Source organism: Ovis aries, chromosome 15 (genome assembly GCF_016772045.2).
Source record: "Ovis aries strain OAR_USU_Benz2616 breed Rambouillet chromosome 15, ARS-UI_Ramb_v3.0, whole genome shotgun sequence".
Classification (NCBI taxonomy): domain Eukaryota; kingdom Metazoa; phylum Chordata; class Mammalia; order Artiodactyla; family Bovidae; genus Ovis; species Ovis aries.
In genome coordinates this window covers 56820493-56843103 of record NC_056068.1, presented here as the reverse complement: position 1 = coordinate 56843103, position 22611 = coordinate 56820493, and the positions used below count along the sequence as shown (strand labels likewise).

Genomic DNA, 22611 nt, shown 5'->3' with positions numbered 1-22611 from the left:
TTCTGAGTAGTGTGATGAAATCTTGCACTCCTATTCTGAAACGAATCATCCCTTATCCAGTATTTGCTGTCCGTTAGTCACTTAGTAGCCATCTCTGACTCAGTGCTTGTGTTCAAGTAATGGCCCCAAAGCATGAGAATAGTGATGCTGGTAATTTGGATATTCTCTTACTGTGCCTAATTCATAAATAAAACTGCTATATTTAAAATGGATAACCAATAAGGACCTACTCTATAGCACAGGGAACTCTGCTCGATCTTATGTGGCAGCCTGGATAGGAGGGGAGTTTGAGGAAGAATGGATACATGTATATGAATGGCTGAGTCCCTTCACTATACACCTGAAACTATCACAACATTGCTAACTGGCTATACCCCAATACAAAATAAAAAGTTAAAAAAAAAAAACCAACTGTGTAGGGAAAAATATGGTATTTGTAGGGTTTGGTACTATCTGCAGTTTCAGGCATCCACTGGGAGTGTGGGACCCTCATGGATAAGGAGGGACTGTTGTGCTTAGAACTAACTAAGTATTCATAATCATCAAGTCCTCATTTTACAGATGGGGAAATAGAGGAAATCTTAAGTGAATATCTGACCCATACAGCAAATTAGAGCCCAAACCAGCACCCAGTTCCCCTTAATTTTTTTTTGTTTGTTTTGTTTTTGTTTTAAGCTTCAGTATATGTTTGGAATTTCCATAACCAAAAGTAGAATACTGTAATTACCCCTCTTCCTACGCTCTCGGCCCTCACTGCCCATACCCATCATCCAACTTTGGCAGTTGTCAAGAGTACGTGGTAAATGTCATTTCTTCTTCATCCCATTCACTCACCTTCTGGAATCCCTCTGCCCCTTGGATTACACTGAAGCTAATCCTAGACAATTTGTTTCATCTGCAAATGTTTTAATATATCCAGGGCTACATTTTTTTAAGAGGTATAATATATTGCCTTAGGACTCACTGGTAATAATGTTACTTTTGTAACAAATTTTCAAGCAAAGGTCTCTCTTTTCACTTATACAAGATTACAATGCCAACAACAACAACAACAACAAAAAAAACCAAACACAAATTATCCTCAATATTCCATGAAAGTGAAAATAAATATATAAATACATTAGTAGTAAGGAGAGAAGCAACTAAGTCAACATCCTGAAACGAGGGAGAGGCCTTCTTTTGACCTTATTTATACATCTTATATAATTCTACCAAACTTGATTATGGTTTCTCAGTCCCAGTAATGAAAAGGTGCTGTAAGAAACGAGATCATGGGATTTGATTATGTTCAAGCACCAACACTAGTGGCTCTTTGCCTCATAGTTCCAGAGTTGTCACAACATAATGCAATACGGTCATGTATTGGATGATTCCAGGAAAGGGCATAATTTGTTTAAAACATTTTAGATTCCCATAGTAAGAGGTTACAGTGAGACAGTTTTGGAGCTTATATGACACAAGTTACCATTTACCATTTTCTCTTATCTGATCCTGTGCTAGAAGTTTTGAGAATAAGATGATATAACTGGGAAACCGATTACAGAATTTCCCTGTTTTACAGAGGAGTGAGTAAGGCCTTGGAAAGGCCAAGCAGCTTATTTAGGTGATGTTGTGTGTGAGTTGCTCAGTCATGGCTGACTCTCTGTGACCCTACAGACTAGCCCACCAGGCTCCTCTGTCCTGGGATTTCCCAGGCAAGAATATGGGAGTGGGTGGCCATTTCCTTCCCCAGGGAAACTTACTGAGGGAAACCTAGCAAACAAGAGAAAAACCATGGATTCAAATCCAGGTCCTTTCATACTGAAACTTGCTTTCCTACTATGCTTCAGTAATATGGGGTGATGTTTGTTGGGAATAGCTTCTCAAGCTCCCTTATGAAGCTCTAAAGTGACCCAGGGTGATACTGTTTTGCATCAATTATTAATTCTAAAGATCCTCACCTAAAAGCTTTTAACCAGACATGACACTATTGAATAATTAGGTAAGAGAATGAAAACTCAAGCCATTTTTATTCCTCCATCAATTTCATCACATTTAAATTGCTCCAGTTTTCTTCCATTTTCGTTATTTTTACTGAAAATTTTAACAAAGTTTACAATCCATTTAAAGAGTTTTAACCATGTCAGACTTTATTTTTCTGGGCTCCAAAATCACTGCAGATGGTGACTGCAGCCATGAAATTAAAAGACGCTTACAGAAAAGTTATGACCAACCTAGGTAGCATATTCAAAAGCAGAGACATTACTTGGCAGACTAAGGTCCGTCTAGTCAAGGCTATGGTTTTTCCTATGGTCATGTATGGATGTGAGAGTCGGACTGTGAAGAAGGCTGAGCGCCAAAGAATTGATGCTTTTGAACGGTGGTGTTAGAGAACTCTTGAGAGTCCCTTGGACTGCAAGGAGATCCAACCAATCCATTCTGAAGATCAGCCCTGGGATTTCTTTGGAAGGAATGATGCTAAACCTGAAACTCCAGTACTTTGGCCACCTCATGCGAAGAGCTGACTTATTGGAAAAGACTCTGATGCTGGGAGGGATTGTGGGCAGGAGGAGAAGGGGACGACAGAGGATGAGATGGCTGGATGGCATCACCGACTCGATCGACGTGAGTCTGACTGAACTCTGGGAGTTGATGATGGACAGGGAGGCCTGGCATGCTGCGATTCATGGGGTCGCAAAGAGTCGGACACGACTGAGCGACTGAACTGAACTGAACCATGTCGTATTTTATTAACTATAAATCGCCCTTTGTTACTATTATTTCTACTGTATATAACTCTTTGGTGTCAAGTTTTGCAGATCTAAATGTCATTGAAGATTTTGTATCACTCCTTGGTCAATGACAAATCTTGTGTGCTGCTTTAGCCACTGTCTGTTTTCATTCTGTGATATTTCTACTAACAACATGCATTATGAGCTGGACAAAGCCCGTTTATTAGCATGAATAAAGCAACTAGCTTTAGTGTCTATCACCTCTCCCTTACTACCTTCATCCCCACCCTCAATCCCTGAGAGGAGAGTGCTCCTTTCTAAGTCCCACAAATTTTTTTCATTCCTCATAGTATACATATCACATGATATTTTAATGGTATGACTCTTCACTAGGAAAGGGTGAGGACTACAGGGCTTTTATTTTTTATATCTCCAGTGATTAGTACAGACCCCAGTACACTAGATGCTTCAGAGAGGCCCTGTTTAGGTAAGGGCTTATACATATATATGTTTTTATATATTCACCTGAATAAGCAAGTTCCTGTAAGATGCCAGGAAGACGAGGTGATGCTAGGCAGACGAGGTACTACCAAAAACAATGAAAAATTGTACCAGAAGTGTATTTTTAGATACACTTGTAAACTTGGATACCAAGTTCGCCCCCCGCCCCCGACCTTTTCCTAAAATACAGCCGTGTGTGGCCACGTGGTGAGAGAAATCGTGACTGATCCTTGTAACCCTGACCTTGTAATGATATGGGGGTAGTTTTGGCTTCTGCCTCTTTCCGCTTTAAAGAATCTGCCTTATTCAGTCACAACACATTTTCTGTACCAAACGAACCACAGCAAACAACGGACGGGCCCTCCTGGCTGCGAGCCGGGAGCGGGGACCTTGTCTGCGAGCGAGAGCCGAGCGCGAGGTTAATTCACAAGCACCAGCGCAGATCCAGGCTGGGAAAGAGGGAGGTCACCCAAAAGACTGCCGGGAGCAGGAAGCCAAGCTGCGCAGGCCGGGACAAAGCCCTGGAAGCCTCCACGCGTCGCCATGGCAACGCGAAGTCCGCGCCCGCCGGGATTGGCCGCGCCGGCGCGCGCAAGGCCTGCTGGGAAAGCACGTCCCCGCCGCGGTTCCGCCGGTTTGAACTTGGCGGGCCAGATGTGGGCCGCAGGGCGGTGGGGGACTGCTTCTCCCCTTCTCGAACCCCGTTTCATGGCCGACTGCAGATCCGGGTCGCGGCCCTCCTCGGGCTTCTCTGTTCTCACGGCAGGCCCCCGGGGGCCGGGCCTGAAGGCGGTGGAGGTATGCTCGCTGTCGACACCGCTGAGCTGCAGCAATTCCACCCTGTCGCTGTTGTCTCCCCTCGGCCACCAGAGCTTCCCGTTTGACAACGACGATGGTGACGGGGAGGAGGATGTGGACGAAGATGCTTATGACTCAGAGGCCAAGGCGGAGAGCCTGACAGGAGTGGAGTTACAGGGGTGTACCAGGTAAATCCGAAATACAGCCCCCTCAAGATTCCTTAGACCCCACTAAGTACCTTCGTCTGGCGACCAGATACCTTCCTGTCTTCCCTCTCAAAAGGTAGCGCGGGCACTTGCAGCCGCAGGTGCTGCTCCTTTTGGCCCAGAGTCTTGGGCCGGTTCTTCCTCATGACTACAGATTTTTCCATCGTTCTTAACCCCTTTTCCTGAGTATGTGATGGTTGCTACAATCTTCCTCCCCAGAGAAATGCACCTAAACACACAAGAAGCGAGCACTAAACACACATAATTGGTACAGTTTCAGGCATTTTATGAACACTCAAAAGTCAGAGTGGGGACACTAGAACTTTTGTTCAAATCTTTAACACCCAAATGTGGTTTACTGCATCTTAGTAATACCTGTAGCGATTATGAAAAAAATATGGTTGTCAGTGAAGTAGATTGTAGTAAGTAGTATACCTTTTATGTCATAGATTAAAAGCTGAAGCTTTGAGGTTAGCAGTGACTTTAGCATTCAGAGACAATGTCAGGTCTGCTCTTCGCAGTTACTAAAAGTAGAAGCCATTGAATGCTAGAATCAAAGGGTTATTAAAGTCATCTTAATTTATTTTTACAATTGTTCTTTCAGCAAACATTTAGTTTGTGCCATATGTGCTGAGTCGCTCAGTCGTCTCCCACTCTTTGTGACCCCATGGACTGTAGCCCACCAGGCTCCTCTACCCATGGGAATCTCAAGGCAAGAATCCTGGAGTGGGTTGCCATGCCTCATCCAGGAGATCTTCCCAACCCAGGAAACGAACCCAGGTCTTCCTCACTGGGGGCAGATTCTTTAGTGTGTGAGACACCAGATAAGCGCCTATAAATAAGACAGGCATGGTCTCTACTCTCTTGGAATTAAAGCCTACGTCAAGCCATTCATTTTACAGATAACAAAACTGTGGCTCAGAAGACAGATAAAAAGTCTAATTCAAAGGCTTCCACCTAGTCATTAGAGGAGCTGGGCCTAGTACCAAGGTATACTGATCATGTTTTCCCTTGCCTATGCTACATGCCTATTGTTGGGTATATAGAAATATGAGCAAAGGGCCTATCCCTGCAGGAATATCTTTTTCTTAGAGAGGCTTGATGATGCAGGTGCATTCGGAGTTAGACTCATTATGTCAACTTCAGAAAGCATTTACAAGGTTCTGATTGTCAGGCTGCTCAAGGCAGTATCAGTTCAGTTCAGTCGCTCAGTCGTGTCTGACTCTTTGTGACCCCATGAATCGCAGCACGCCAGGCCTCCCTGTCCATCACCAACTCCCGGAGTTTACCGAAACTCATGTCCATCGAGTCAGTGATGCCATCCAGCCATCTCATCCTCTGGCGTCCCCTTCTCCTCCTGCCTCCAATCCCTCCCAGCATCAGGGTCTTTTCCAGTGAGTCAGTTCTTCCCGTCAGGTGGCCAAAGTATTGGAGTTTCGGCTTCAGCATCAGTCCTACCAATGAACACCCAGGACTGATCTCCTTTAGGATGAACTGGTTGGATCTCCTTGCAGACCAAAGGACTCTTAAGAGTCTTCTCCAACACCGCAGTTCAAAAGCATCAATTCTTCGACACTCAGCCTTCACAGTCCAACTCTCACATCCATACATGACCACTGGAAAAACCATAGCTTTGACTGGTCGGACCTTTGTTGGCAAAGTAATGTCTCTGCTTTTCAATATGCTATCTAGGTTGGTCATAACTTTCCTCCCAAGGAGTAAGTGTCTTTTAATTTCATGGCTGCAGTCACCATCTGCAGTGATTTTGGATCCCCCCAAAATAAAGACTGACACTGTTTACACTGTTTCCCTATCTCTTTCCCATGAAGCGATGCGACCAGATGCCATGATCTTAGTTTTGTGAATGTTGAGCTTTAAGCCAACTTTTTCCACTCTCCTCTTCCACTTTCCTCAAGAGGCTTTTTAGTTCTTCTTCACTTTCTATACAGGAGATCTAAGAAATACTGACCAGAGAACCCATGCTTTATGTGTAGGCAACCATTTAGCCCCTGTAGCTATAGGGCATGCATACCTGGGGTGAGTAAATTGAATATGAAGCCATATGAAGTGACTCACATACACAGTTACAACAGTGAGTCTCTTAAGAAGGAGAAGTAATAGTAAGTACATTGGTAGGAATGGATATCAGTAACAGTAAGCAAGTAAGCCACTTGTCCACACAGTTTGTAGCAACAAGAAACTGTTTCAAAGGAGTCCATTTTCATGTGGGCCTTTGTACAGATTCTTCAGGACTAAGTTGGTCCCAGTGGTGTTTAGGAGGATATTTATTATTTATTTGGCTGCCCTGGGTCTTTGTTGTGGCCCAAAGGATCTTTGATTTTAGTTGCAGCATGTGGGATCTAGTTCCCTGATCAGGGATTGAACCTGGGTCCCCTACATTGGGAGTACAGTTTTAGCCCCTGGACCATCAGGGAAGTCCTGGTCCCAGTGATTTTTAAAATAAATTTTAAGGTTTTGGAAAATCCTGAGCTTAATCATCAGGACTGCACTATGTAGACAGTTGAGCAGCCCCGGGAATGATGGCTATCCAGAGGCCATCCACAGCTCTGCTGCTAAGACCTTGCTTTAGCTTCCAAGAGCCAAAGTCCTGACCAAATGGAGCTTACCATGGGAGGAGCTAGTTGTGTTTATGTCAAGCCTAGCCAAAGCCCAAATGAGCTGGTAACACCTCGAGGCTCTGGCTGCCTTCCTTATCGCAGTTCATCCCCTCTGATTCAAAGCAATTGGTAGGACCTGGTCTGGAAAAAATGCAAGAGTTGTCAGGCCTGTGGGTGGCAGGTGTCAGATGCCTGTGATGTGTTCAATAAATGTCTGCTGAAGGTGTGCTTATTTCCCACTTCCTAGAGAACAGATAGATGCAGTGATTATTCTCAAATGCTTCAGAAAATCAGTACCTCTTTTCAGGAAAGAAAAGTGTTTAGAACTTTTCCTTATTCCACCACTCTACCTCTTACCTTTGGTTGGGGCCCTGATAGTTTGGGCCTCCTGAGAAATCTGTATGCAGGTCAAGAAGCAACAGTTAGAACTGGACATAGAACAACATACTGGTTCCAAATAGGGACAGGAATATGGCAAGGCTGTATATTGTCACCCTGCTTATTTAACTTATATGCAGAGTACATCATGAGAAACGCTGGGCTGGAAGAAGCACAAGCTGGAATCAAGATTGCCCGGAGAAATAGCAAGAACCTCAGATACACAGATGACACCACCCTTATGGCAGAAAGTGAAGAAGAACTAAAGAGCCTCTTGAAAGTGAAAGAGGAGAGTGAAAAAGCTGGCTTCAAGCTCAACATTCAGAAAACTAAGATCATGGCATCCAGTCCCATCACTTCATGGGAAATAGATGGGGAAACAGTGTCAGACTTTATTTTTTGGGGCTCCAAAATCACTGCAGATGGTGACTGCAGCCATGAAATCAAAAGACGTTTGCTCCTTGGAAGAAAAGCTATGACCAACCTAAACAGTATATTAAAAAGCGGAGATAGTACCAACAAAGGTCTATCTAGTCAATGCTATGGTTTTTCCAGTAGTCATGTATGGATGTGAGAGTTGGACTATAAAGAAAGCTGAGTGCTGAAGATTTGATGCTTTTGAACTGTGGTGTTGGAAAAGACTCTTAAAGGAGTCCCTTGGACTGCAAGGAGATCCAGCCAGTCCATCCTAAAGGAGATCAGTCCTGAATATTCATTGGTAGGACTGATGCTGAAGCTGAAACTCCAATACTTTGGCCACCTGATGGGAAGAACTGACTCATTGGAAAAGACCCTGATGCTGGGAAAGATTGAAGGCAGGAGAAGGGGACGCCAGAGGATGAGATGGTTGGATGGCATCACTGACTCGATGGACATGAGTTTGAGCAAGCTCCAGGTGTTGGTGACAGACAGGGAAGCCTGGCGTACTGCAGTACATGGGGTCGTAAAGAGTAGGACAAAACTGAGCAACTGAACTGAACTGAACTGTGTAGGTGTGGGAGTGAGCGGCACCAAATGTGGTTGGGGAGCAGGAGTCAAAGATCTTTTGTTTCTGGCTTGGCTAACTGGGTGAGTGTGGGTACTCTCCTCTGAGGTGGGATTATGGGAGGAGGGTAGTGAGTGAGTGGTAGGTGACTAGATTTGTTTTGGATTGATTGAGTTTGATATTTAAGTGAAGCCATCTATCTGATGGTAGAAAATAAAAGTTTGGAGCTCAGGAGTAATATCTAGCCTGAAATGCCTGGAGTGGGCCTCATCCACACGTTCATGACCAGTGAAGCTATGGGAGGATGAGGTAGTGTTTTGCAAGACTTAGAAGGAAAGATATATAGAAAGTAAACAACATAGCAACAGTGTTCCTTTCCCACTAGAACACAAATTACATAATTGGATGAACGAATGCAAAAATAGGGGAAAAAACCACCACCACCACCAAGTAAATGGAAATTACAAGGCAGAAAAAACTGTGCATGGCCTAGGGGAGGCAGTTGGTTGCCTGAAGCAGGAATGTTAAAGAGACAAAGAGGGGCTGAATCTATAATAACCTAGTCTTTCTCTGGCTGCCTCCTGTCCTGAACAACCTTTCTTTCCATGGGCACTAATGGTTCACCTTTTACTATGGGGGTCTTGTACCTGGCCAAGGCCTGTGTTCTTTATGTATATATGCACTCACGAGTACTTCCCTTTCCCTTTTCTGTTGAGCTTGACTGAATGGTTACTTTTCCATGTACCCAGAAGAGACAGACTGACAACTCTGGGAAAATCGTGGCCACTTTGTCTGAGAACTGGCAAAATGGAGTCCACCAAACCATTAAAGAACACAAGGCCATATACTTTGTGTACCTTTTTATTTCAAAACAGCTTCAAACTTACAGAAAAATCGAGGGTATAAAGAACTCTGTCCACCCTTCACATCAAAACCATAATTGTTACGACATTGGCATTACCATCCTCTCTGTGTAGATATGTATTCTTTCCTTTGTGAACCACTTAAAGGAAGAAAAGGGAAAAGTCTGCACCAGGATTTGGTTAGGATCATGTGTTGTAATTAGTTGTCCAAGCAAGAATAAAAAAAGTTATTGTAATTGAGGTAAATGGACGGGGTGTGGTTTTAGATTAGAGAATTCAGAGGCTGTCTAAAGGATAAACTAATTTAAACAATGGACTCTTGTTCTTAGTTTCTTAAGTGTATATTTACATATAAAAATCACAGTATTGTCAGTGTATCATGGAATTCTACTTCTATTGTGCAGCTAAATCATTTTGACTGCTAAGTCAAAGAGTTTTGAGTGCAAGGTCTGTAGTATCCTCTCTTTTGTAATAGCACGGTTGGATCCGAAGATAACCAAGAAGAACAGAAGCAGGTGCGCTTACCAGAAAGCAGCCTGACACCGTGGGAAGTGTGGTTTGTTGGCAAAGAAAAAGTAGAACGTGACCGTCTGCAACAGAAGGCTCTAGAGGTAAAACTAGACAGTCTTTTTTCTACTTAATCCACAAGCTCGCAAAGTTGAGCTGCTGTCAAAATCAGAATGTTATTATCAGGATGTTGTTATCCCTTACAACAAAGTTTTAGCATATTTTGGTATCAGTTTGCTATATCTGTATTTATAGCTTACTAGAGAAATGATATGTGTTTCAGATTATAAGAACATTTGGAAAATACAGCTAAGCATAATTAGGAAAATTAAAATCTCCAAACTGGCCCCCTGAAAACTATTGTTATAATATGGTGTGTAGCCTTCCAGATTTTCTTCTCTGTAAATTTTTTAGAAACATATGTGCAAATGTATATTCATACAGAGTGTCACCATATGTATGTTTAACTAAGGTACAGTCAACCTCATATATTTGGTAAAATTTTTAAGAGAGGAGAGAAATAAAAACTGAAGTAGAGGCAGAAAGTCTAGCCTATACAATTCAGAGCTTGTGCCCCAGAGTGAGTTTATGCTGGGAGAAGGGAGTCTGAGGGGCTTTCAGGTTTTCCTGGTTTCTCTTTACCTCCCTACCTCACTTCTGGGCATTTTTGTATTTTTAATTCTCTCTGAATTCTCCCTCTCCAAACTCAAAAAAATACATTTTCACATGAATCCATCATTCTTTCAACTCTTACTGTTTGCTATTTAGAATCTAGCAGCCAAATAGATTTGGGTAGTTTTAAATCCTTCAGTATCTAGGTTATCTGAATTCTCTCCATCCAAACACTGAAACCAGGTAGATGTGTGTGGTGAGGGATATATCTTGTTTTTAATAAATATGATCACTCTTTTGTAACCTGTTTTTTTTTGCCTATTACATTATTAATATGTTTGTATATCATTAAATATTTTATGTCATTTAAAAATGGCTGATTATTAAAATATATTTAAAATGTATCATATATATAATAGAAGATAATTAACCAGTTCACTGTTGTTGTGTGTTTAAGTTTATTCTCATCTCTTAGGGTCTCCCTGGTGGCTCATCCACCTGCCAATGCGGGAGACATGGGTTCGATTCCTAGGTTGGGAAGATCCCCTAGAGAAGGCAATGGCAATACCCACTCCAGTATTATTGCCTGGGAAATCCCATGGACAAAAGAACCTGGTGGGCTACAGCCCATGGGATTGCAAAATAAAAGCACAGTGATAAAAACAACAACTAATCTATTAGTATCCCTATTGCTGTAAAAATCCTGGGAATTAAAGCTTTGCCCTCCATGATTTTTTTGGAGTAAATTTTCCATTTCAGTTTTGAAACTAGTTGTTTTTTCTGTGATGGCTTTCTAGCCAGGTTCTTGACATGATTTAGATAATTGTAGAAACCAATTCTTCAGCTTTTTCCCTGTTGAAGTATACTTTGTATTCTAAAAACAAATTTATTCCTGGAAAAGTACACTGTAGTACTTGTTTCTACTTAGAAGGGCTAGGACTTGAGAAAAACCTTATGGTTTCATGTCAGATAGACTTATTTAAACTTTTACACTTCCATTTCCTCATCTCGACAGTAAGGATAAAATAATACTACCTGGTCACAGTGTTTTAGAGGATTAAATGAGACAAAGTGTAAGGATAGCTAGTGATTTTATTGATATTGTTATTGATATCATTGCTAGTCACAGTCTTTTTTCCATCTTTTAAATTGAAATATAGTTCATTTACAATGTTGTGTTAGTTTCAGATATATAACAAGCTGATTCAGTTTATACATATATGCCTGTGTGTGTGCTCGGTTGCTCAGTGGTATTTGACTCTCTGTGACCCCATGAGTTGTAACATGCCAGGCTCCTCTGTCCACAGGATTTTTCAGGCAAGAATACTGGAGTGACACACACACACATTTTTAAGTTTTTTTCTGTTTTCACTTCAGTTCAGTTGCTCAGGCGTGTCCGACTGTGTGTGACCCCATGTACTGCAGCTCACTGGGCTTCCCTGTCCATCACCAACTCACAAACACACACATATGTACATATACATTTTTAGATTGTTTTCTGTTTTCACTTCCGTTCAGTTGCTCAGTCAGGTCCAACTCTGTGTGACCCCATGGACTGCAGCACACCAGGCTTCCCTGTCTATCACCAACTCCCGGAGATTTCTCAAACTCATGTCCATTGAGTCAGTGATGCCATCCAACCATCTCATCCTCTGGCATCCTCTTCTCCCCGCACCTTCATTCTTTCCCAGCATCAGGGTCTTTTCCAATGAGTTAGTTCTTTGCATCAGATAGCCAAAGTATTGAAGTTTCAGCTTCAACATCAGCCCTTCCAATGAATCTTCAGGATTGATTTCCTTTAGGATGGACTGGTTTGATCTCCTACAGTCCGAGGGACTCTCAAGAGTCTTCTCCAACATCACAGTTCAAAAGCATCAATTCTTCAGCTCTCAGCTCTCTTTACAGTCCAACTCTCACATCCATACATGACTACTGGAAAAACCATAGCTTTGACTAGATGGATCTTTGTTGGCAAAATAATGTCTCTGCTTTTTAATATGCTGTCTAGGTCGGTCATAGCTTTTCTTCCAGGGAGCAAGCATCTTTTAATTTCATGGCTGCAGTCACCATCTGCAGTAATTTTGGAGTCCAAGAAAATAAACTTTGTTACTGTTTCCATTGCTTCCCCATCTATTTGCCATGAAGTGATGGGACCAGATGCCATGATCTTTGTTTTCTGAATGTTGAGCTTTAAGCCAACTTTTTCACTCTCCTCTTTCACTTTCAAGAGGCTTTTGAGTTCCTCTTCACTTTCTGCCATAAGTGTGGTGTCATCTGCATATCTGAGGTTATTGACATTTCTCCTGGCAGTCTTGATTCCAGCTTGTGCTTCATCCAGCCCAGCATTTCTCATGGTGTTCTCTGCGTATAAGTTAAATAAGCAGGGTGACAATATACAGCCTTGATGTGCTCCTTTCCCGACTTGGAACCAGTCTGTTGGTGCACGTTCTACCTGTGCTTTTTGACCTGTACACAGGTTTCTCAAGAGGCAGCTCAGGTGGTCTGGTATTCCCATCTCTTTCAGAATTTTCCACAGTTTGTCGTATTCCACACAATCAAAGACTGGTGTAGTCAGTAAAGCAGAAATAGATGTTTTCTGCAACTCTCTTGCTTTTTCAATGATCCAACACATGTTGGCAATTTGATCTCTGGTTCCTGTGCCTTTTCTAAATCCAGTTTGAACATCTGGAAGTTCACTGTTCACAAACAGTTGAAGCCTGTCTTGGAGAATTTTAAGCATTACTTTACTAGCGTGTGAGATGAGTGCAATTGTGCGGTAGTTTGAGCATTCTTTGGCACTGCCTTTCTTTGGGATTGAAATGGAAACTGACCTTTTCCAGTCCTGTGGCCACTGCTGAGTTTTCCAAATTTGCTGGCATATTGAGTGCAGCACTTTCACAGCATCATCTGTTAGGATTTGAAATAGCTCAACTGGAATTCCATCATCTACACTAGCTTTGTTCATAGTGATGCTTTCTTAAGGCCCACTTGACTTTGCATTCCAGGATGTCTGGCTCTAGGTGAGTGATACTGTTGTGGTTATGAAGGTCTTTTATGCATAGTTCTCCTGTGTATTCTTGCCACCTCTTCTTAATATCTTCTGCTTCTGTTAGGTCCATACCATTTCTGTCCTTCATTGTGCCCATCCTTGCATGAAATGTTCCCTTGGTGTCTCTAGTTTTCTTGAAGAGTTCTCCAGTCTTTCCCATTCTGTTGTTTTCCTATTTCTTTGCATTGATCACTGAGGAAGGCTTTCTTATTTATCTCTCCTTGCTTTTCTTTGGAACTCTGCATTCAAATGTGTGTATCTTTCCCTTTCTCCTTTGCGTTTAGCTTCTCTTCTTTTCTCAGCTATTTGTAAGGCTTCCTCAGACAACCATTTTGCCTTTAGGTTATTATAAGATATTGCCTATAATTGCCTCTGTTATATAGTAAATCCTTGCTGTTAATATTTTATATGTAGTAGTATGTACCTATTAATATTAAACTTCACATCTTTCCCTCCCCCTGCTTTTCCCTTTGGTATCTATAGATTTGTTTTCTGTGTATTTCTGTTTTGTAAATATTGTGCTGGCCAAAAAATTTCATTTGGATTTTTCCATAACATTTTATGGAAAACCTGAATAAACCTTTTAACCAAACCGATACATTCATTTGTATCATTTTTCAAGATTCTGCATATAAGTGGTATCATATGATATTTGTCTTTCTCAGTCTGTCTGTATTCAGTTAGTGTGATAATCTCTAGGTCCATTCATGTTGCTACAAATGGCATTATTTTATTTATTTTTATGGCTGAGTGATATCCCTTTGGTGTGTGTATACGCACAGACACACCACATCTTCTTTTTCCACTCATCTGGGTTGCATTATCTTTTCAAATTTGAGTTTTCATGTTTTCTGGATATATACTCAGGAGCAGAATTGCTGGCAACTCGATTTTTAGTTAAGGAACTCCATATTGTTCTCCATAGTGGGAACACCAATTCTATTCTCCCCAACAGTGTAGAAGGGTTCCTTTCTCTCCACATCTTCTCTAGCATTTATTTGTAGACTTTTTAATGATGGCCATTCTGATCAGTGTGAGGTTATACCTTATTGTAGTTTTGATTTTCATTTTTCTATAATTAATGATGTTGAACATCTTTTCATGTACCTGCTGGCCATCTTTATATCTTTGGAGAATGTCTGTTTAGATTTTCTGCCCATTTTTTGATTTGGCTGTTTCTTTTTATTTATATTAAGCTGTATGAGCTTTTTATATTTTTTGAAATGAATCCTTCTTTGGTTGTATCAGGTGCAAATATTTTCTCTCATTCTGTGGGTTGTCTTTTCATTTTGTTTATGATTTCCTTTGATGTACAAAAGGTTTTAAGTTTAAACAATTGCTTTTGCTTATTACTACATTTTGGTTAGTATTTCCATTACTGTAAAAGATGGATCTAAAAATACATTGCTGCAATTTATATCAAAGAGTATTCTACCTACGTTTTCCTTTAAGAGTTTTTATAGTATCTTGCTTTACATTTAGGTCTTTAATCCATTTTGAGTTAATTTTTGTTAATTTTTGTAGTGTCAGAGAATGGTCTAGTTTTATTTATCTACAGATAGCATCCAGTTTTCCCAGGACCACTTCTTGAAGAAATGTCTTCTTCATTGTATAGTCTTCCCTCTTCTGTCATCAATTAATTGACCCTAGGTATCTTGGTTTATTCCTCAGCTCTATTCTCTTCTCCTGATCTCAGTCTGTTTTTGTCCCAGTGCAGTACTGTTTCTGATTACTGTGGCTTTGTAGAATAGTCAGAAATCAGGGAGCATATTCCTTGAGCTCTGTTCTTTTTTCTCAAGGTTGTTTTGGCTATTCAGGGCCTTTTGTGTTTTCATATAAATTTAATTTTGTTGTTGTTCTTTGAAAAATGCCATTGGTAATTTGATAGGGATTGCATTGAATCTCTAGATTCCCTAAGGTAATATGGTGATTTTAACAATATTGATTCTTGCAATCAAAGAACACAGTATATCTTTCAATATGTTTGTGTCATTTTAGTATCTTTCATCAGTGTCTTATGCTTTTCAGAATACAGGTCTTTTGCCTCCTTAGGTAGGCTTATTCCTAGGTATTTTATTCTTTCTGATGAGATGGAAAGTGAGATTGTTTCCTTAATTCCACTTTCTCTGTTAATTCCTTGTTTGTGGATAGACATGCGACAGATTTTTGTATAATAATTTTGTGTCCACAAGTTTACTGAATTCATTGAGCTCTAGTAGTTTTCTGGTATAATAGCATCTTGAGGGTTTTCTATGTATGGTATCTTGTCATTTGCAGTGACAGTTTATGTCTTCCTTTCCAATTCAAATCTTTCCTTTCCCCTTTTTTCTCTTTCATTTTCTTGTCTGATTACTGTGTCGAGGACTTCCAAACTGTGTTGAATGAAAGTGGTGAGAATGGACATCCTTGTTTTCTTCCTGATCTTCACCATTTTGTATGATGTTAACTGTGGGCTTGTCATTCAGTTCAGTTCCGTCGCTCAGTTGTGTCTGACTCTGTGTGACCCCATGGACTGCAGCACACCAGGCTTCCCTGTCCATCACCAACTCCCAGAGCTTGCTCAAACTCATGTCCATTGAGTCGGTGATGCCATCCAACCATCTCATCTTCTGGCATCCCCTTCTCTCGCCTTCATTCTTTCCCAGCATCAGGGTCTTTTCCAATGAGTTGGTTCTTTGCATCAGGTGGCCAAAGTATTGGAGTTTCAGCTTTAGCATCAGTCCTTCCAGTGAATATTCAAGACTGATTTTCCTTTAGGATGGACTGGTTGGATCTCCTTGCAGTCCAAGGACTCTCAAGAGTCTTCGCCAACACCACGATTTAAAAGCATCAATTCTTTGGCATTCAGCTTTCTTTATGGTCCAACTCTCACATCTGTACATGACTACTGGAAAAACCGTAGCTTTGACTAGATGGACCTTTGTTGGCAAAGTAATGTCTCTGCTTTTTAATATGCTGTCTAGGTTGGTCATAGCTTTTCTTCCAGGGAGCAAGCGTCTTTTAATTTCATAGGTGCAGTCACCATCTGCAGTGATTTTGAAGCCCCCCCAAATAAAGTCTGTCACTGTTTCTATTGTTTGCCCATCTATTTGCCATGAAGTGATGGGCCCAGATGCCGCCATCTTCGTTTTTTTGAACGTTGAGTTTTAAGCCAACTTTTCCACTCTCCCCTTTCACTTTCATCAGGAGGCTCTTGATGAAAGGGTTTATCATACATGGCCTTTATTATGTTGAAGGTATGTTCCCTCCATGCCCAGTTTCTAGAGAGTTTTGTTTTATAAGAGGATGTTTTATTTAATTGGAAGCTTTTTCTTCTTCTACTGAGATGATCATAAAGCTTTTATCATTTAATTTGTTAGTGGGATGTATCAAATTGATTTGTGGATGTTAAAAAGTCCTTGGATAGCTGGGAAAAGTATTACTTGGTTATGATGTATGATCCTTAATTTTTCAGTTAATCTTTATTTTTTATGGGGTATAGTTGATTTACAATGTTGTGTTAATTTCAAGTGTACAGCAAAGTAGTTTAGTTATACTATATATACATTCTCTTTCTGATTCTTTCCCATATAAATTATTACACAGTTTTGGGTAAATTTCCCTGTGCTATACAGTAGGTGCTTGTTGATAGGTATTTTTAATATTCTAGTGTATATATAAATTAGGAGACTGTTTTATCCCTCCTAATTTATCCCTCCCCCTATTCTTTCCCTTTTGGTAACCATAAGTTTGTTTTCAAAAGACTGTGAATCTGTTTCTGTTTTGTAAATAAGTTCATTTGTATCATCTTTTTTATTAGATTCCACATATAAGTGATATCATATATTTGTCTTTCTCAGTCTAGCTTGCTTCACTGGGAATTATAATCTCTAGGTTCATCCATGTTGCTTCAAATGGCATTATTTCATTCTTTTATGTAGCTGAGTAATATCCCATTGTGTATATGTACTACTTCTTTTTTTATCCATTCATTTATCAGTGGCGGAGAAGGCAATGGCACCCTGCTCCAGTACTCTTGCCTGGAAAATCCCATGGACGGAGGAGCCTGGTAGGCTGCAGTCCACGGGGTCGCTAAGAGTCGGACATGACTGAGTGACTTCACTTTCACATTTCACTTTCATGCATTGGAGAAGGAAATGACAACCCATTCCAGTGTTCTTGCCTGGAGAATCCCAGGGATGGGGGATCCTGGTGGGATGCTATCTATGGGGTTGCACAGAGTGAGACACAACCGAAGCGACTTAGCACCAGCAGCAGCAGCATTTGTCAATGGGCATTTAGGTTGCTTCCGTGTCTTGCCTATTGTAAATAGTGCTGCAGTGAACACTGGGGTGCAAGTATCTTTGTAAATTATGGTTTTCCCTGATTATATGCCTGACAGTGGGATTGGTAGGTCACATGCTTATATTTTTATTTTTTAAGAAACCTCCATACTGTTTGTGATTTTTAAAGAAACTTCCATACAGTTTACATTTCCACCAACAGGGTAGGAGGGTTTCCTTTTCTCCACACCCTCTCCAGCATTTATTGATAATGCGTCAGCCTGTTGATGATGGCCATTCCGACTGGTATTAGGTGATACCTCATTGTAGCTCTGATTTTGCATTTCTCTAATAATTAGTAATGCTGAATATCTTTTTGTGTGCTTTTTTGACCTTCTGTATGTCTTTTTTGGAGAAATGTCTATTGAGATCTTCCACTCATTTTTTTGATTGGTTTATTTATTTAGTTTTTGTTATTGAGCTAGATGAGCTGTTTATATATTTTGGCAATTAATCCCTTGTTGGTCAATTTGCTTGCAAATATTTTCTCTCATTCTGTGTGGTTTTTTGTTGTTCATGATTACCTTTGCTGTGCAAAAGCTTTTAAGTTTAATTACGTGCTTTTTCTTTCTTTTTATTTTCATTATTCTAGGAGGTGGATTGAAAAAAATCTTGCTGCAGTTTATGTCAGTGAGTGTTCTTCCTTTCTTTTCCTCTAAGAGTTTTATAGTATCCAGTCTTATATTTAGGTCTTTAATCCATTTTGAGTTTATTTTTGTATATGGTGTTAGAGACTGTTGTAATTTCATTCTTTTACATATAGCTGTCAACTTTTCCTGCCACCACTTACTGAATAGACTTTTTCTCCATTATATATTGAAGACTTTCTTTGTCATAGATTAATTGACCATAGGTGAGTAGGTTTATTTCTTGGATTTCTGTCCTGTTCCATTGATCTGTAGTTCTGTTTTTGTTCCAGTAATATACTGCTTTTATTACTGTGACTTTGTGGTATAGTCTGAAGTGAAGGAGCCTGATTGCTCTAGCTGCATTTTTCTTTATCAAGATTTCATTGACTCTTTGGGGTCTTTTGTATTTCCATACAAATTTTAAAATTATTTGATGTGATTCTGTAAACAGCGTCATTGATAATTTGATAGGGATTGAATTGAATCTGTGGATTGCTTTGGATAGTATAACATTTGGTCAATTCTTCCAATCCAGCAACATTTGGATTCTTGGATTCTTCCAATCCAACAACATACTTTTGCTGTATCTTCCCCTCTCTGTGTCATCTTCAGTTTCTTTCACCAGGTTCTTGCAGTTTTCAGAGCAAAGGTCTTTTGGCTCCTTAGGAAAATTTACTCCTAGGTGTTTTATTTCTTTTTGATGGTACAGTAAATGGGACTGCTTCCTGAATTTTTCTTTCTGATAGTTCATCGTTAGTGCATAGAAATTCAAGTGATTTCTGTGTATTAATTTTGTATCCTGCAACTTTGCTGAATTTCTTGCTGAGCTCTAAGTAGTTTTCAGGTAGCACCTTTAGAGTTTTCTCTGTGTAGTCTTGTGTCGTCTGCAGTGACAGCTTTACTACTTCTTTTCCAGTTGGGATTCATTTCTTTTTCTTCTCTGATTACTATGGCTAGGACTTCCAAAACTTTGTTGAATAACAGTGATGAGAGTGGTCATTCTTATCTTCTTCCTAATCTTAGAGGAAATGCTTTCAGCTTTTCACTGTTGGGTGTGATGTTAGTTGTGGATTTATCATATATGACCTTTAGTATGTTGAGGTAGGTTCCCTCTAAGCACATTTTCTAGAGTTTTTTTTTTTTTATCATAAATGAATGTTGAATTTTATCAAATTATTTTTCTGCATCTATTAAGAAGCACCTACTCCAGTACTCTTGCCTGGAAAATCCCACGGACAGAGGAGCCTGGTGGGCTGCCGTCTGTGGGGTCGCACAGAGTCGGAGAGGACTGAGTGACTTCACTTTCACTTTTTACTTTCATGCATTGGAGAAGGAAATGGCAACCCACTCCAGGGTTCTTGCCTGGAGAATCCCAGGGACGGGGGAACCTGGTGGCTGCCATCTATGGGGTTGCACAGAGTCGGACACGACTGAAGTGACTTAGCAGCAGCAGCAGCATTAAGATGATAATATGGTTGTTAGTTTTCAATTTGTTAATGTAGTGTATCACTCTATTTGCAGTTATTGAAAAATTCTTGCATCTCTGGGATAATCTCACTTGATCATGGTGCATGATCCTTTTAATGTATTGCTGGATTTGGTTTGCTTATATTTTGATGAGGATTTTCCACCTATGTTCATCAATGATATTGGCCTGTAATTTATTTTTTGGTGATATCTTTGTCTAGGTTTGTTATTCAGTGGCCTCATAGAATGAGTTTGGGAGAGTTCCTTCTTCTTCAGTTTTTTTGGAATAGTTTGAGAAGGATCAGTTTAACTCTTTTTTTCACATGTTTGCTCAGTGGTAAAGAACCTGCCTGCCAATGCAGGAGACTTGGATTTGACCCCTGTGTTGGGAAGATCCTCTGGAGAAGGAAATGGCAACCCACTCCAGTATTTTCTTGCCTGAGAAATCCCATGGATAGAGGAGCCTGGTGAACTATAGTCCATGTGGTCACAAAAGAGGTGGACATGACTTAGTGACTAAACAACCACAGATGTTTAATACTAAAGAATTCACCTGTGAATTCATCTTGTCTAGACTTTTGTTTGTTGGGAGTTTTTAAATCATGGTTTCAATTTCAGTACTTGTGATTGATCTGTTCATGTTTTTTATTTCTTCTGGTTTAGTCTTGCAAGGTTGTACCTAAGAATTTGTCCGTTTCTTCTAGGCTGTCCATTTTATTGACATACAGTTGCTTATAGTAGCCTTTTGTGATCCTTTGTATTTCTGTATTGTCAGTTGTGACTTCTTTTTCTTTTCTAATTTTATTGACTTCAGCCCTCTTTTTTTCCTTTTTTCTTCTTAAAAAATATTTATCTATTTCAGCATCAGTTCAGTTCAGCATGCCAGGTCTTTATTTCAGTATACAGGATCTTTAGTTGTGGTCTGCAAACTCTTTAGTTGTGGCATACAAACTCAGCGTGTGGAATCTAGTTCCCCCAGCAAGTCTGCCTGTTTTGGGAGTGCGGAGTCTTTGCTGCTGGACCACCGGGGAAATCCCTCTCATTTTTCTTGATGAGTCTGGCTAAATCAATTTTATCTTTTCAAAGAACCAACTTTTAGTTTCATTGATCTTTTTTTAAATTGATTTCATGTTTATTTCATTTATTTCTATTCTGATCTATTTAATTTCTTTCCTTTGTGTTTTGTTTGTTGTTCTTTCTCCAGTTGCTTTAGGTGTAAGGTTAGGTTGTCTGAGATTTTTCTTGTTTCCTAAGGTACAGTTGTATTGCTATGAACTTTCCTCTTACAACTGCTTTTGTTACAGCACAAAGCGTCAGAGGTTTTGGATCATCATGTGTTTGTTTTTGTCTCTAGGTTTTTTTTTTCCCCCCTAATTTCCTCTTTTATTTATTCAGTGATTCATTAGTTGTTTAGTAACATGTTGTTAGGCTTCACATATTTGTGTTTTTTTACAGTTTCTTTCTTATAGTTGATTTCTAATCTCGTAGTGTTGTGGCTAGAAAAAATGCTTGATATGATTTCAGTTTTCTTAAACTTACTGAGGTTTGCTTTTTGGACTAGCATGTAAGCTACCCTGGAGAATATGCCATGTGCTCTTGAGAAGAATGTGTAGCCTGATGCTCTCATAGGAACGTTTTATAAATATCAATTAAGGCTGTCTGGTCTAATATATCTTTAATGGTCTGTGTATCCTTATTGATTTTCTGTCTGGATGATCTGTCCAGTGATAGAGGTGGAGTTTCAAAGTCCCCACTATTATTGTGTTACTGTTGACTTCTCTTTTTGTAGCTATTAACAGTTGCCTTATATGTTAAGGTGCACCTATTTTGGGTGCATATGTATTTTCCATTGTTATATCTTACTTCTGGGATTGATCCCTTGATTATAATGTAGTATCCTTCTTTGTCTTTTGTAGTATCCTTCTTTGAGTCTTTAATTTTAAAGCCTGTTTTGTCTGGTTTGAGTATTGCTACTCTGGCTCTCTTTTGATGTCCATTTACATGGAATATGTTTTTCCATTCCCTCACTTTCAGTCTGTGTGTGTCTCTGATTCTGAAGTGAGTATTTTGTAGGCATCATACATATGTTTCTTGTTTTTGTATCCATTGAGCTACTGTGTGTCTTTTGGTTGAAGCATTTTATCCACTTACATTTAAGGTAACTATTGATATATATGTTTTTATTGCCATTTTGTTAATTGTTTTTGTAGGTCTTTTTCCCCCTTTTCTTGTGATTTGATGACTGTTTTTAGTGTTTTGTTTGAATTCCATCTTATTTCTTGGGTGTATATCTATTATGCATTTTTGGTTTGCAGTTACCATGAAGTTTTTATATAGCAGTCTTTTTTAAGTTACTGAATTCTTAATTTCAAATGCATTAAAAAAAAACCCCTGCATTTATACTCTTCCCTCATGATTATGGCTGTTGATGTAATATTTTACATCTAATTGTTTTTTGTATCCCTTAACTGCTTATTGTGGATACAGATGACTTTATTACTCCTGTCTTGTAACCTCACTACTAACTTTGTGAATGGATTCTTATCTTTACTGTATGTTTGTCTTTACCAATGAGGCTTTTCATTTTGTAATTTTCTTGATTCTAGTAGTGGCCTTTTCTTTTTTGCCTGGAGAAGTTTCTTTAACATTTGTTGTAATGCTGGTTTGGTAGTGCTGAATTCTCTTAACTTTAGCTGGACTGAAAAGCTTTTGATTTTGCCATCTAATCTGAATGAGAGCTTTGCTGGGTATAGCATTCTTGGTTGTAGATTTTCCCCTTTCATTACTTTAAATATATCATGACACTCCCTTCTGGCCTGCAAAATTTCTGCTGAAAACACAGCTGATAGCCTTATAGGAGTTCCTTTGTATGTTATTTGCTACTTTTAATATTCTGTCTTTAATATTTGGTGTTTTGGTTACAATGTGTTTTGGTGTGTTCCTCTATGTTTATCCTGTATGGGAC

The 22611-nt window shown here is 39.8% G+C and overlaps 1 protein-coding gene across 1 annotated transcript in view; it reads left to right on the top strand.

The window, feature by feature from the left end:
- Positions 1–3755: 3755 nt before the first annotated feature.
- The window catches only part of CCDC34 (coiled-coil domain containing 34), a 45042-nt gene continuing 26186 nt past the window's right edge, over positions 3756–22611 (top strand). The window contains exons 1-2 of the mRNA XM_004016355.6: positions 3756–4198; positions 9536–9671. Of these exons, the coding sequence (XP_004016404.4) occupies positions 3756–4198; positions 9536–9671 (579 nt within the window). The remainder of the gene's footprint in view (positions 4199–9535; positions 9672–22611) is intronic.